This window comes from Notamacropus eugenii, chromosome 2 (assembly GCF_028372415.1).
Source record: "Notamacropus eugenii isolate mMacEug1 chromosome 2, mMacEug1.pri_v2, whole genome shotgun sequence".
Taxonomy (NCBI): domain Eukaryota; kingdom Metazoa; phylum Chordata; class Mammalia; order Diprotodontia; family Macropodidae; genus Notamacropus; species Notamacropus eugenii.
In genome coordinates, this window is record NC_092873.1 from 377,127,573 (window position 1) to 377,144,228 (window position 16,656).

At 41.7% G+C, this 16,656-nt stretch overlaps 1 protein-coding gene across 1 annotated transcript; it reads left to right on the forward strand.

The window, feature by feature from the left end:
- The first annotated feature begins 1,118 nt into the window (after positions 1-1,118).
- PRR9 (proline rich 9) lies at positions 1,119-4,074 on the forward strand. Its single transcript, XM_072638565.1, has 2 exons — positions 1,119-1,443; positions 2,358-4,074. Exons 1-2 carry the CDS (start codon positions 1,341-1,343, stop codon positions 2,729-2,731), a joined length of 477 nt encoding a protein of 158 aa, XP_072494666.1. The 5' UTR covers positions 1,119-1,340; the 3' UTR covers positions 2,732-4,074.
- Positions 4,075-16,656: the final 12,582 nt, after the last annotated feature.

Sequence of the window (16,656 nt, forward strand, 5' to 3'; positions counted from 1 at the left end):
CAACAATGCTTTATACATATATAGAAAAAATATTTATCAAGTACTCACTGAAGACCTATACTGGACACTGTGAAGACACAAAGTTATACAAGACACTATCTCTGTCCTCAAGAAGCTTATAATCTGGAAAGCGGAGAGAAAACATTTTATGCAAATCACCATAAATATACACTCAAGGCGGTGTGGTACAGTGGAAAGAACATTGGATTTAGAATCAGAGGAACTGCGTTTAAACCCCAGCTCTACCACTTCACCGTCTGTATGGTCTCAGTCAAGTTATAGGATCTCTGGGCTTCAGTTGTCTCATCTTTAAAACGAGTAGTTGCACTGGATGGTCCTTTATTGCTCTAAACCTATGATCCTATTTGGTATTGGGCTATGCCATGTGAATGGTACAGATCATAAACACTATGGGAAAGCGATCAGCAGAGGAGAAAGTCTATTCTAATAGGGAGATCACAGGAGGCTTTCCTGTAGCAGAAGTCACTTGAGCTATAAGAATGTATAGGATTGTAACTGGAGGAGTCAGGGAAAAGGGGAGAATTCAAGGTAAAAGATCAGCCATACAAAGTGTGTTTCTTTCAACACTCTCCCTTTCATCCCCCTAAAATTTTATTGACTTGAAGATGTCTTTCAAGAAGTCTTACTTCATTCCACCCACCTTTCTGGGTGGCAATGGAAATAAACCTATGAGTAATCCCTTGGCTAGTGAAAATGAAGGAAGATGGAAAAGAGGACGTTCAGCCAGTCTAGTCTCTCCCCTAGTCTTCACCAAAGCCTCCTTTTAGGGAACCATTTACTCTTTATAAGAACAGTTTTGCCTTCATTTTCTTGAAACTACTGGGTTGGCCCCAGGGGAGGGTTTGTTCAGTTAGATAAATCAGTCCCTCCATGAGTGGGAGGCTCTGAAACAGGCTATGCAGCCTCTTGGCCCCCAGCCCATCTCCCAGTTAGACCCTTGGCTTCAGAAGCCACTGGGGATCCCTTCATGTTGGTACATACAAGATGAAGCAGATAGATCTTATCTCTTCCTTATGGCCCCAGCAAGTTGTGCAAGACTCTGCTAAGACTTATGGGCACCCTGAGATCCTGGGATCTGAAAAGAGCAAGATAATATCTCATAGACAATCTTCTCCCATCACCTCCATGTGATGGTTGGGGTGCAGGGGGAGAAGGATGTCCAGAAATAAGTCTTCTTTTCCAGGTCGTGGTGTGTGCCCTGGACCTAGAAAGGGAGGCTGACTAAGAGGCATCACAAGCGATGATTCAAACCCTTAGGCAGTTATCAAGAGGGATCCTTGTGGTAGCTCTACAATTAGGGGTTCAGCCCACGTGGCCTGATGGCCCAGCAGGAGGCTGGCCAAAGACATAAAAATCCTCCTCTCCACTGCCTTCTCAATCCACTCAACGGGCCTCCCTCTGTCTCACTTGTAGGAGAATTGGGTAAGTCCAGATGCCCTAGCTGAGCCTGATGGGCTCACTTGCTGGCTTTCTTGCCTATACTTATCTTGGGGGGACGGGGTGGAGGGGGTTAGTCCTTCTAAGAACATAGAACCCAAGGAACAAGGGCAATTCACTTCTTTTCTCCTTCCCCCCTATCCCTTTGCTGCTTCTCCTGTCTTTTAATGCTTTCTAAAGTGGTGTGCAATCTCACCTTGGCTCCTTCTTACAAGCCAACGTCAATCCTGGGCAATAAAATTTCTTTCACTTGACTTTTCTGAGAAAAAAATATGCCAGGATAAAAAGAAGACTTCTAGAAGAAAGGGAAAGAAAAAAGCATTCCAGGGGAGACTGGGAGGTTGGGGTGTAAGGAAATCCAGACTCGAAGTTATGGGAAATATTCCCAACTAAGATGAGAAAAGGAAACACAAGGGGGGAAGGTCAAGGACGCAGAAAGCACCAGACACAGAAGCTGGCAGAGAAACAATGGTCTCCAGATTTTTTGAACACTAAATTGGGGGAAGAGAGTGGGATTTAATTAGGATCATGGATCTGGAGTTGGAAAGGACTTCAGGGAATATCAAGTTCAACACTCTCATTTTAAGGAAGAAAGAACTGAGACCAAGGAAAGTTAAGTGACTTGCATAAGGTTGTGCTGATAAGTAAGCATCATAGGTAGCATTTGAACCCTGATTTTGTCATTCATTGTATACCGAACATAGTGCCTGAAACATGGAAAGCATGGAATAAATGCTGGGTGATTCCAGAGCCAGTGGAGTTTCCATTCTCTGAGGACTCTTCCTTTTCTAAAATACCAACCTATTAAATCCCTACTCCATTTTCTCACCATCAATATCACTTGAACTACCCAACCAGTAGGTTTAATATGAAAAAATGCCAACTCTTATTTGTTTCAGATTTCTGTGCATCAGACAAAATGTCTTTTAATGAGCAGCAGTGTAAACAGCCATGCCTGCCTCCTCCCTGTCTTCAAAAAACTCAAGAGAAGTGCCCCGTGCAAGTTCCAGAGCCATGTCCACCACCATGCCCAGAAAAATGCCCAGTGCAAGCCCAGGAATCATGCCTACCTAAAAGCCAGGAGCCATGCCAAGAAATAAGTCCACAGCAGTGCCAAGAGTCAAGTCCCTCTCAGTGCCAAGACCCATGTGCACCACCCTGCCAAGACCAAGTACTGGAGCCACAATGCCAAGAATTATCTCAGATCAAGTGTACAGAATCAGTCCCTCAAAAATGCCAAGAGAAATGTCCAATTGCTAGTCTGGGTAAATAATCATCAATCTAAAATTCCACAGCTGTGGCAACATCTGGAGGCAAAGAAATGACCCACAGATTAAAAAGCCAAGTCACAATCCATATTATGGTGAATGTTCCTGTTTATAACTCTGTTCCTATTGGTTTTCTCATATCTTTGCCTTGGCAAATGTTTCTGTTCATCATTCAGGTCTCAATTTTTCTCTGGGAAAGTGATTCTCACTATATCTCAGCAGTCTCTCTAAATGAGCATGGTACTTCACAATCAGTGGGAAAATGGTACGCAGCAAATCAGTGCTTCTGCAAAAGCACAGAACATCAGAGCTGAAAGGGACCTTAAAGACCAACCCTTTCATTATATGGAGAAAAAATCTGAAGCACATAAAAGGAAAGGTAGTCAATAAGAAATCCAGGACAAGAATCCCTGGCTTCCTGACTCCTACTCCAGCACTCTTTCTACTACACCGTCCTCAATCCTGGGTTTGCAGAATCCTAAGAGGTCTCCACCCACTTAGTAGGATATAATGAATCCATTTTAGAAATGTAAATTCTTTGAAGGTAAGGCCTGTTTCAGTCTTAGTCTCAGCAACTTGCAGGATATCTCACATGTACTAGTTGCCTGATGAATGTTTGATAAATTGTTGAATTCTCAAGTAATTTTCAAATATATGTTAATTTGGAAATATCTAACACACATATAATATTATTATAGGGGAAGTAAATGTAATTAAATTCTTCTAGAATTTAGAAAAAAACCTATATTACATTCCAGGGACTGCTAGGTTATATAATTATGAAGACAACACAAAAACAGTCCCTCCCTTCAAAGCCGCATTCTACCAAAGGGGAGAAGATATGTCACCAAATCCTGCTAAGATGCTACAGCTCCCTAGAGGTGGAAGAATCTCTGTTCTATACTCTACAGCAATCCCCAGATCCTTGGGTATCAATACTCTGGCACAATGGTAGCCAGGAAAATGACAGTGGTGTCCTGATTGATGCTGCAAAGTGAAGCTGAAAGATTGAGAAGGGATCCTCTGAATTCTCTGTTTATGGTTATTCTCTGTTGTTAGTTCACTCTGAGCTACTAGCACAGGTCATTTCTAAGCCCTTCAGAGATGTGATTTGTATTCTATATGATTCCACGTTGGGTCCACTTGATTATCCAACTCTCTGTGCTTTTCTCCAATTGTGAAGGTAAAGCATTAAAGCCTCCAACTCCAGCTGGTGCCTGACTCCTTGTCCTTGAATGTCTTGTGTGTTCTTTAGTATTTTAATCCTTCACTTGGTCCTCCACTTGGTAGGTGGATGTCCATCTTTTCAGAAGAATTCAAAGTTGTTAATTAAACTCAAATCCACTTGCCCCTTGTATCTTTATTGCCTAAAGCTGGAGCTGTGGGTAGGCTTTAGCTGGCCTGGGAGGGAAGAGGGAAGCGGAGACAGTAGGGGGAAGGGAGAGAAAGGCCAGCAAGTTCAATCCAACAAGGATTTATTAAGTGCCTACTATGAGCAAGGTACCATGATAGACCCCAGGGAGACAAAGACAAAATGAAGAATGGTTCATGCTCTCAGAGAGTTTGTGTTCTCCTGGAGAGTTACAAGCCCAAAGGAAACCAAGCAAACATGTAGAATCTTGTTTAGGTTTGAGGCAAAGTCTAGTAAAACATCTGGGGGATGAACAGAAATTCTCCTCGAATGTTAACTCTGACCTAGATGAAAATGTGCAAGCCTCAGAAGGCCAGCAACGTAACTGCTCTTCTATTTGAATTTCAACAATGTGTCACAGTCTAGGCTAATGGCTGGCATGCTGACCTCACATTTCTAAGGAGACTATACAAGACCACTAGCTCTGGGGCAGATAGAAAGGTTGTACAGATAGGGGAGGACAAGACTTGGAATCAAGGTTAAGGAGCTGAGACAGATAGCACACCTTGTAGTGAGAACAAGAGAGTGCTCAGATGACCAAGGGAAGACTCTCATGACTCTTCCATCATTTTCTGAGATCCTTCTGATGAAATACAGGAGGCTCCATATTCAAACACTCTCCCATGACTGTCCCTCCTCTTGACCTAGAATAAGTTCCAAACTGAGGATTAGGTCTTTAGTAGAAGCCACAAAGAAGGCAGCTGGTGGTTCAGTGGATAGAGCATTGGGTGTGGGATCAGGAAGACCTGAATTCAAATCCAGTCTCTGATACTTCCTAGCTGTGTGACCCTGGGCAAGCCATTTAACCTCTGACTGGTTGACAAAAAAGAGCCACTGTAGAAGGAGATGGCAAACTACTGCAGTACTTTTGCCAAGAAAACCTCATGGACAGGTGATTCATGGGATCACGAAGAGACAGACACAACTTCACAACAACCAAAACGGAAGTCTCAAGGCTGCTCCCAGGAGTTCCTAGGAGTCAAGGAGCCAAGGATGCTTCAAAGTTATTTATTTTTTTTTCTAGGTTCAACATTTTTATTAATTTTTTTTAATTAATTTATTTATTTAACTTTTAACATTCATTTTAACAAAATTTTGGGTTCCAAATTTTCTCACCTTTTCTCCCCTCCCCCACCAAACACCAAGCATTCTAATTGCCCCTATGACCAATCTGCTCTCTCTTCTATGATCACTCTCTGCCCTTGTCTCCATCTTCTCTTTTGTCCTGTAGGGCCAGATAACTTTCTATACCCCTTTACCTGTATTTCTTATTTCCTAGTGGCAAGAACAGTACTCAACAGTTGTTCCTAACACTTTGAGTTCCAACTTCTTTACCTCCCTCCCTCCCCACCCCTTCCCTTTGGAGGGCAAGCAATTCAATATAGGCCATATCTATGTAGTTTTGCAAATGACTTCCATAATAGTTGTGTTGTATAAGACTAACTATATTTCCCTCCATCCTATCCTGTCCCCCATTACTTCTATTCTTTTTTGATCCTGTCCCTCCCCATGAGTGTCGACCTCAAATTGCTCCCTCCTCCCCATATCCCCCCATCCATCATCCCCCCCACCCTGCTTATCCCCTTATCCCCCACTTTCCTGTATTGTAAGATAGGTTTTCATACCAAAATGAGTGTGCATTTTATTCCTTCCTTTAGTGGAATGTGATGAGAGTAAGCTTCATGTTTTTCTCTCACCTCCTCTCTTTATCCCTCCACTAATAAGTCTTTTTCTTGCCTCTTTTATGAGAGATAATTTGCCCTATTCCATTTCTCCCTTTCTCCTCCCAATATATTTCTCTCTCACTGCTTGATTTCATTTTTTTTAAGATATGAGCCCATACTCTTCAATTCACTCTGTGCACTCTGTCTCTATGTGTGTGTGCGTGTGTGCATGTGTGTGTGTGTAATCCCACCCAGTACCCAGATACTGAAAAGTTTCAAGAGTTACAAATATTGTCTTTCTATGTAGGAATGTAAAGAGTTCAACTTTAGTAAGTCCCTTATGACTTCTCTTTGCTGTTCACCTTTTCATGCTTCTCTTCATTCTTGTGTTTGAAAGTCAAATTTTCTTTTCAGCTCTGGTCTTTTCATCAAGAATGCTTGAAAGTCCTCTATTTCCTTGAAAGACCAATTTTTCCCCTGAAGTATTATACTCAGTTTTGCTGGGTAGGTGATTCTTGGTTTTAGTCCTAGTTCCTTTGACTTCTGGAATATCCTATTCCATGCCCTTCGATCCCTTAATGTAGAAGCTGCTAGATCTTGTGTTATCCTGATTGTATTTCCACAATACTTGAATTGTTTCTTTCTAGCTGCTTGCAATATTCTCCTTGACCTGGGAACTCTGGAATTTGGCCACGGTGTTCCTAGGAGTTTCTCTTTTTGGATCTCTTTCAGGCGGTGTTCTGTGGATTCCTTGAATATTGATTTTGCCCTCTGGTTCTAGAATCTCAGGGCAGTTTTCCTTGATAATTTCATGAAAGATGATGTCTAGGCTCTTTTTTTGATCATGGCTTTCAGGTAGTCCCATAGTTTTTAAATTGTCTCTCCTGGACCTATTTTCCAGGTCAGTTGTTTTTCCAATGAGATATTTCACATTATCTTCCATTTTTTCATTCTTTTGGTTTTGTTTTGTGATTTCTTGGTTTCTCATAAAGTCATTAGCCTCCATCTGTTCCATTCTAATTTTGAAAGAACTATTTTCTTCAGTGAGCTTTTGAATCTCCTTTTCCATTTGGCTAATTCTGCTTTTGAAAGTATTCTTCTCCTCATTGGCTTTTTGAACCTCTTTTGCCGATTGAGTTAGCCTATTTTTCAAGGTGTTATTTTCTTCAGCATTTTTTTGGGTCTCCTTTAGCAGGGTGCTGACCTGCTGTTCATGCTTTGACTGCATGTCTCTCATTTCTCTTCCCAGCTTTTCCTCCACTTCTCTAACTTGATTTTCAAAATTCTTTTTGAGCTCTTCCATGGCCTGAGCCCATTGAGTGGGCTGGGATATAGAAGCCTTGACTTCTATGTCTTTGCCTGATGGTAAGCATTGTTCTTCCTCATCAGAAAGGAAGGGAGGAAATGCCTGTTCACCAAGAAAGTAACCTTCTATAGTCTTATTTCTTTTCCCTTTTCTGGGCATTTTCCCAGCCAGTGACTTGACCTCTGAATATTCTCCTCACACCCACCTCACCTCCTGATCCTCCCAGCCAGTGCTTGGGGTCTGAGACTCAGATGCTGCTTCCCAGCCTCAGGGCTTTTGGCGGGGGCAGGGCTGCTATTCAGTGTGAGATTAAGTTCAGGTGCTCAGGTGGGGGCAGGGCTGCCTCTCAGGCTCAGTTCCCTCAGGGGGTTTATGCACAGACCTTCAACAATGGATCCAGGCTCCTGCCTGCTTGGGGAACCCTGGTCTGCCGCTGCCTCCACTGTTGCCTCCCAAGGGGCCCTGAGTTATGGGGGCACCCCACTCCCCTCTCGACCCGCCAAAGAGACCCTCTCACTGACCCCCGTCACCTGTTGGTGGAGTGACCCGCGCGGGCCGCTGGAGATCTCGTCCCTGAAGCCTGCTCAGATCTGCTCATCTTGGTGCCGCGGCCGTGGCAGGGCTGTACTTGGCTCCCAGTCTGCGGCGCCCAGTGGAGCAAAGGACCTTTTGCGAGAGGTTTGCAGGTCCCTCTGGAACAGAAATCTCCTTCACTCCAATGTTCTGTGGCCTCTGGTGCTGCAGAATTCGCAGTGAGTTGCTATTTACAGATGTTCTATGGGTTGTGGGTTCAGAGCTATGTGTATGTGCATCTTTCTACTCCGCCATCTTGGCTCCACCCCCTTCATAGTTATTTAGTGACTGCTGAGTAGAAGAGAGCACCTTCCCCACACCTCCCCTCTAGAATGTCTTCCACACTAAAGTTTAGATGCTCACTCTGCCCAAGTAGCCCCTATCTAGTACAACACTGCCATTTGACAGATAAAAAGCACTGAATTTGGAGTCAGAGGAACTGAGTTCCAATTCCAGCTCTACTACTCACTCTTTATGTAGCCTTGATCACTTAACCTCTATAGACCTCGGTCTCTTCATCTGTGAAATAAAGAGTGTTGGGCTAAATTTTTTGGAAAAGTCCATGATTCAATGACTTTGTGTAGTCTCCACCTATCTCAGGCTTCCTACTAATAAAACCATGTCTCAAGTGTTTCACAAGACCTCCAAACTCTCCACTGACACACTGTACCCACTTAGATAAAGCAGGATAAACCCATCTGAAGATAAAGGTAGAACATCTTTGAAATCGTATTTCTTCTAATATGTTTTGCTTTTATGTCATCCTCATTTGCAAATGTATTCCTCCTCTCACCCTTACCCATTAAGCTATCCATTACAATAAAAAAAAATTAAAAAGAAAGAAGACCAAAAGTCAACAACATCTGACAGAGTTAGGGAACAAAGAGCATGAATCCTAGAATTAGAGAAACTGAATTCACATCCTACCTGTGTAGCCTTGAAGTAAGTCACTTAACCTCTGGACCTCAGTTTCCTCATTTATAAAAATGTGGGGATCAGATTAGATGGTCTGTGAGATCCCTTCTATTTCCAGATTTATGACCTTGTAAATAGTCAATTTCGCACTCATCATTCTCTATCCCTGAAAAGAAAGAAAAAAGATATATTTTCACCACCAGTCTCCAGGGTCAAGATTCTCAGTCCTCATAACTGCTTGGTATTTAATTTCAGGTTTTGTTTTTGGTTTGGTTTGGTTTGGGGTTTTTTATTTACATTGATTTAGTCATACATATTGTTTTTTCTGGATTCAGCTTACTTACTTCTTTGCCTGTCATTTCTTCTAAGTCTTTTCTGGACAGATTACTTCAGATATGCATCAGAAGGTAAAAAAGTCTAAGCTGAAGCTATTGTCCACGCCAGAAAAGGGAAGAACAAATGAATCATTTCGAGAGGAGAGGCCCAAGAACCACCTTCTTTTCTTTTCCAGAATACCAGGGCTAGAGGAAGCCTTAGATCATCAGATTTAACTATCACATTATAGGAAAGGAAACTGAGGTCAAGGGAGATGTGCAGTGCCTTGCTCAGGGTCACCTAGCTAGGAGAGCCAAACTAAAATCCACCTTTTCAGACTCTTAGTCAAACTGTTTATAAAATGCTACCTTTCACCCAAGTACCATCTGCCTCCCTGGGCTCTGGAATAGATGGGTTTTTTTCAGAGGTCATAAAAGGAAAGGAGATCCTTTCTGATATTTTCCAAGGAAGGATCCCCAAAGTACTACAATTGTTGCAGCTACAGAGACACATGCTTCCTTAGCTCAAGTTCGACAAAGCTAAAGTGACTCCTCCTTCTCCTTCAACTAACTACCCAGCAGAGAATGGCCACAACTGGCTTGCCCTATTACAGTGGCCTAAGTAGGGGAGAAAGAGTCCAGAGCAGCACTCCTCTGTAAGCACTCAGCCTCAGGCAGTCGCAAATGTCTCCACTTGTGTTCCTCTCCCGCCCTTTGAAGGTGAGGTTCACAGATATTCCCATTAGACCTGGCACAGATGCAGCTGATCTGGCCTGAAGCCCAAGAGGAGGGATAATAAGCAGAGAGAGCCCAGCTATGTCAGAGGGAGACAAGGTCTAATCAAAGGGGAGATAGAGGCAGATCTTAACAACTGCTGAATGTATACAGTTACAAATTAGTAAAGGAGGGTTTCTCTGATTTTTACCAGGGTGGGGTGGGAACCCTGAGATTCAGAACACTTATGGCCTTCTAGGTCCTTGGGTGTGGTCTTTTGATGGAGTCCAAATTTTACAGAACAAATCCTTTTATTAAGGGAATCTGTTTTGTGAAGTTTGAATTCAGTCAAAGGGCCACACTTGAGGACAGTGACTGGAAGACCTTTGTCTAGATCTAACTGGAGAACAGCAGAATATCTCCATTCACACACACACAAACCTGGAAAGAAAGGGAGCCCAGGCATGTTATAGGACAGAGGGACCTGGGATCCCTTTTGATGAGTCCTAAAGCCCTGGTGACAACAGAACATCCCTCCAGGGTCACAGGCCACACTGTGGAGATGGTGGGAGCAGGTAAAAGTCAGACTCCAGCTGGGAAGAAATCTGAACACAATAGGGCTTTTCTCATCCTTCCCTATTCCCTGTCCCTTGCCTCAGCACCTACCCCCAAGAAGGAGTTTGGACTAATGGATCAGCAAGGCCACAGGGAAAGTCACTTTAGCCACTTCCTAGTGTCATCGCATTTTTGTTTCCTTTATCCTAGAACATACTTCCTTCTGAGTTTTGTGGGCTTGGAGGAGAAAAGGGGAACAAGTCTAGACTTCATTTGGGGGTCGAGTAGGTAGAGTAGACAGAGTTTCTTCCAAGTAGATGGATCTGGGGAGCCAGGAGAAGGAAAGAAGGAGGCACCCTGCTGGCACTGCCCCTGCAACCAAGCAGGTAAGAGCAAAGAGCAAAGTGGGACATTTGAGGAACTGTGGAAGCCTGGATGGAAACCCAGATAGCTTATAGACCTAGAGCAGATAAGAATAAGCAGGATAGACAAGAGCAGACCCAGGACTAAAGAGACAAGTGTGCCAACTGCTGCAGCTAATGGAAGGTGTGCCCACATCTGGCGATGCTCCGGCCACTCTCCATTATCTTAATGTGCTTCATTCCAAAAGCCTGTAAAGATTCTCCTCTCGATGTGTTTGCCAAGGAAATGCTAGTGGGTACTAGAGGTAACTAGGTAGCACAGTGGATAAAGTACCTCCCTTGGAATCAGAAGGGACCTGAGTTCAAATCCAGCCCGGTACACTTGCTAACTATGTGAGCCTGACCAAGTCACTTAACCCCTGTATGCCTCAGTGTTTCCATCTGTAAAATGGGGGTAATAACAGTACCTACCTCCCATGGCTGTTGTGAAGATGAAATGAGATAATAACTGTAAAGCACTTAATACAACGCCAGGTATATAGTAAATGCTGTATAAATGTTAACTGTTACTATCTTCCCAGGTTTTTTTTTATAAATCCTCCAGAGCTTACTATTTAAAAACTCTTTATAGAATTTTTCTTGCTTCCAATACTATTTTTAGTTACTTTACCTTTTCAATAAAACATATAATGAGAGTGGGAGGAAGCAGGGAATTGTTGAATCCTGTGAATGAGGTGATGTGAATAAGAAGCAAAGACTGAAAACATAGGAGGACCAGAGCAGAAATAATCAGAGTTTTCTGTTTTAATAATTGTAAGGATATTCCAAGTCATTCACCTAGATCAGGGGTGGAGAACTTGTAGCCTCTAGGTCATATATGGCCTTCTAGGTCCTCAAGTGCTGCTCTTTGACTGAATCCAAACTTCACAGAATGTGGCCACAGGTTCCCCACCCCTGGTTTAGATCTATACAGAACCTTGGAACGCCTTCAGCCACTGATGGGCTCCAGAGACAACTAGATGGTAGAAGGGAGAGAGTAGATTATTTTTCTGTGGTCAGAGTGCCATCTGGTGAACATCAGGGAGATTACAGTTGTTGGGAAATACTCCAACCTTCAATGACTACCCTCTGATGAAACCCTGGTGTGGTGGCCTAAGGGCAGGACGACCTGACGACCAAATTACATCAGCACTTGGTTAATTACTTACTTAATTTTATGGCAGTCCCTGCTGCGTGCTGTAGGTTGCAGAAAACAGAGGAGGAAGTCAGGAGTGGGTGGGTACAACCCTGGCAGTGCTGCGACTGCTCAGCTAGGACCTGCCATTCCCATCACCTGACACATAACTATTTGGCTCAATGTAGAAAAGCATTTCCAAAGCCTCCCAAATGTCATGATTTTACAATACCTTCCTATCAACTGTCCCATCCGATTCAGACCTCTGCCTGAATTTTCAAGCCTCCTCCACCTTGACCAAGGTCACCAACCAACTTCATCCCTTATTCTATTATCTAGTTGTTCCTCCACTTCTACCAAACTCTGCTTGGCTATCTCTGTGGCACAAGAGATATATAGCAACTCTACCAGGCTTCCTGGACTCCTCCTGGCACAGAGGAGAGAGCCCTGACTCTGCAGCCAGAGAACCTGGCTTTGAATCTTGCTTCTGATGGTTACAACCTTGTGACTTTGGGCAAGTCACCAGCTTCAGTTTCCTTATCTGTAAAATGAGACAGTTGGATGACACAGCCTCTGAGGTCACTTCTAGATGCATGATCCTATCATTGTTCATATTCCATCCCCTCAAGTTCACTCTCTGTCATTACAAAGGCTCCTCTTCAAACTTCAGTTCAAATTTCACCTCCTCCAGACAGGGTTCTACGATTAAAGTTCAATTCAACACTGTGTTCACCCCTCAGATCCCTTAAGTTAGCACTCAGGTGGTATAATATATGGCATCTTTATTTGTGGTTGACTTTTATTGACTGTTTTCCATAGGGCTGATGTGTTGTCCCTGTTAAGCTGAACACTCCCCCAGAGCAGGATTTAATTTCCCATGTTATGTGTTTATATGTAGATGTATGAGCCTTTGCTTTCATTAACTGATTTGTGACATGGGAGACACTGGCACAGAACCACCCAGCATGGCATGCCCTCATCAGAGAAGGTGTTGTGCTCTGTGAGCAAAGCAGAATTGAAGTAGCTCAAAAGAAACACGAGATGTGCAAATTTAGAGAATTCACCCCAAATATTCAAATGGACTATTAGTGTCCAACCTGTGATAGAGCCTTCTGAACTCATGTTGGTCTGATCAGCCACAGTTGGACATACTGTAACTTGACTCTAACATAGTGGCATCATTTTGGTTCTCTTAGAGAATGAAGGACAATAACCAGGCAATAGGGAACTCTTAGATGGGGAAACCCCTACCAATTGAGTTTGGCACCTTCTCTACAACTTAAAACTTTAATGAGTTGCCTAGAACATTAGAACTTAGAAGTGAAGTGATTTGTCCACGATAACTTAGCCTGTATAAGTCAAAGGTAGGTCTTGAAACCAGGTCTTCCTGGTTTTGAGACCAGCAGATTTATATATCTAGTATATACATACATTGTATTTATATAAAACATAAATATGTTCTATTAGAATGTAGAATTAATTTTAATAATTGATGTTATTTTAATTATAATTAATAGAATATTCAATTATATATTGTTTTTTCATATATTATGTGTATAATGCAATTATAGTTAATAACATAGCTATATGATGATATCATACTATTATATAACAATTTCCTATAAATTCTAATAAATATATTTAATATAATATGTAATATAATATTTAAATTCTGTAAAATATAGTCCATAAAACATACATTTTAAATATATTCTATACTCATTTAATATATTCAACTTGTATCCTTGAGGGCAGAGACTGTGTTTTTACCTTTTTTTGGCTCCTTAGCACTCAATACACTTCCTAGCATACAGTAGTCATTTAAGAAATGCTTATTGATCATATACAGAATGCATCCTGTAGCATATATATGCATACATTTATACACATATTGTATACACACACACACACACACACACACACACACACACACCGTAGTCAACACTGAATCTTTCTGAGGCTCAATTTAATTACCTATAAACTTGAGTTCATAATAACTGCCCTGTTGCTCTCACCAGATTACTTTAAAACTAAAATTTAATAGTGTGTGCTAACATATTTTGTAAATTAACAAAGATTCTTGTATCTAGTTCAACTTCTTAAGGCAAAGATGAAGTAAATTGCCCTGTCCTCTCCACTGTCCCCCAGTTCATTTCAACCTATGAGGGGTAGGAGTGAAGATCCAGGTTTAAACAGCCCAGACAGACAGGAAAAGTTGGAAGGTACACACAGAAGAGGCTCATCTTATCTGGGACCAGGAGGGCTGGATCTCAGAAGCCCTTGCTAGAGCCTTCCCAGTATATAGGAGGCTTTGGGGAGAAGATTTACAAAGGGCTCCACATGCAGGAGAAATCTGTTCCTCATGCAGTAGCACCATCTTCTGGCCACACAGCTACACAGCCACCTTCCCAGGTAACCCTCACTCCTCTCCTTTAAACAAATACTTGATATGTATCCTCTTTACCTCTCACTCATCTACTCTCTCACTTCCATCAAAATGCCTTTTCTGATCTTCCTAACTGTAGTGCTCTCCCAATCTACTTTGTATTTAGCAACTTTGTGTTTCATTATGTATCTATATCTATCCGGGGCAGCTAGGTGGAGCAGTGGATAGAGCACCAGTGCAGGAGTCAGGAGGACCTGACTTCAAATCTCACCTCAGACACTTAACACTCACTGGCTATGTGACCTTGGGCAAGTCACTTGACCCCAATTGCCTCATCCTGGATCATCTCCAGTCATCCTGATGAATATGGTCGCTGGATTCAGATGGCTCTGGAGGAGAAGTGAGGCTGGTGACCTGCACAGCCCTCCCTCACTCAAAACAAAGTCAAGAGCAAGTCATGTCATTATTTCTGATGGCCATGGTCTTCTTTGGCAACGAAGGACGAACACACACACATATAATCCCTAGTTCAAAAACCTCTCCTACAGAAGCTAAAATTACTGTCATGGTAGTTTTAAAAACCAACTGCAATGTTTAAAAATTAGCAGTTAATGCTGGCAGTTTTTGAGAAACTAAGAAGACAGAGTTAATAAGCAGTGACACTAAAGGACCACAGGACTTGGAACGCTATATATGCATGCATATATGTTTATGTGTATGTGTGTATCCACGCTTAGTTGTAACCTTCTTGGGGAAGGTGGGGGGGGGCAGGGAAGAGAGAGAGCAAAGTAAAAAGTGCGTAGCAGAGAACAAAAGATAATTTACAAGGAAGCAAAGATAAGACGGACAGCTCTGAACACAATGTGTAGTGTTTATTATATAGGTTTTGTTGAAATGGAAATTTATTGCTATATATTTTGAATTCCTTCTTACATTCTGCTATGCACGTGGCAATGCTTTTTTTCCTTTTCTTATTTTGTATTTAAGTTTTAATCATGTTTCATTTTCTTTTCTTATTGTATATTTAAGTTTTACTATTTAAGTTTAAAATAAATTAATTTTTTTTAAAAAGAGTTAATAGAGATGGTTTGAGAGAAAATATGAGAAAGACTGAGAGAAAGAGAATGTGAAAGGTTCTCTTTTTTGGGAGAACTGTGTTAGCTGTTATTTTATGAAGAAAATTAATTAAAAATTTTTGTGAGGGGTAAATCTAGAGAGAAACAGTTCTGTCATGGCTAGAGAGAAGGTGGGGAAGACATAGAGAAAAGAGATGAAAAAGTTTTACCTGGCTGAACTGCTATCTTGCAAAGAGACTAAAGAAAATTATTGAGACAAAACTTTAGTGTATATCATGAGTGAACTAAACAGTGGTATAGTGTTTTCTAAAGTAAAGGTAAGTCATCTGCAATTACAGTAATTGATCTCACTGTGATATTTCTCACAGATAAACTGCTACAGATAATTATTTGCCTTTGTGTTATTGTTGATTATCTTATTAATAAAGTATATGTCATCAACTTTAATATCATTTAATTCTAGATGGTTAGGGGTGTTGATACAAACATATGAGCAACTGCTTATGCGGGAAAAGTTTCTTTAGTGTGTCAAACAAATACTATTTAATAACCTTGGGTGGGAGCTCTAAACTAACTGATTAATGAGAAAGATATTGAAATGTCATTATTTAGTAAGAAAATATCCAAAATCACTCTCAAATACCTTGCAATTATGAGAATAATTTGACAATGAGTCAAGTAGCGCATTGAGGGTGACCTATAATGAGGTTGGCAAACCCCTACACACACACACGCACGCACGCACGCACGCACGTTGTTTTCCCCGATAGAAGTACCTTTAAATCAGGGTTTGTTTCATTTCCCCTCCCCTGCGCTACCCCCCGCCCCGCCCCCTCGCTTTGGATCACAAGAGCAAAGCACCGTGCCTGACATACAGGAGGCATTTAATAATGTTTGCTGATTGGTTGGTTAGTAGATTGGTTGTTTGAAAGTGGTTTATGTGTAGCATCTTGTTTTCCCTAGATTATAAGCTACATGAGGACAGGAACTTTGTCTCATCTATCTTTATATGTTTCCTGTTATTGCTATTATTATGTATTTTAATGTTTTATTTAAATATTTTATTTAATATATATTTTAATAATATTTACTATTACATTATTATTATATTATATAGTCCTATTTTCAAACACAGCGTACTGCTGTTCAATGAAGGTACGTAACACAAGGCTGTTTAATTGGATGAAATATCTAAGTCCAAGGTATTGACCCAAAGTGCCTAGGAGGAGTACACACTTTAAGTGAAATGGGCATCCAAAGAAAAGAGGGATCATTTCTTGTGGGGCTGGAGGGCCAGGGAGAATTCCACAGAAAAGTAGACTGGGTTCTAAAGGACGAATAGGAATTAGAGCAACAGAGAGAATGGGGAATATATTCTGGGAGAATAACATGAACCAGCCTGGAGGTAGGATGAAGTAGAGTATGTTTGGATAAAAATCAGTCAAGGTGAAGAAGGCTGTATACAGGAGAAAATGTTGCT

Coding starts and splice junctions, on each gene's coding strand:
- PRR9 (XM_072638565.1), top strand. CDS start 1,341: ATGGCCCAGCAGGAGGCTGGCCAAAGACATAAAAATCCTCCTCTCCAC. Junction 1,444..2,357: donor CTCACTTGTAGGAGAATTGG/GTAAGTCCAGAT, acceptor TATTTGTTTCAG/ATTTCTGTGCATCAGACAAA.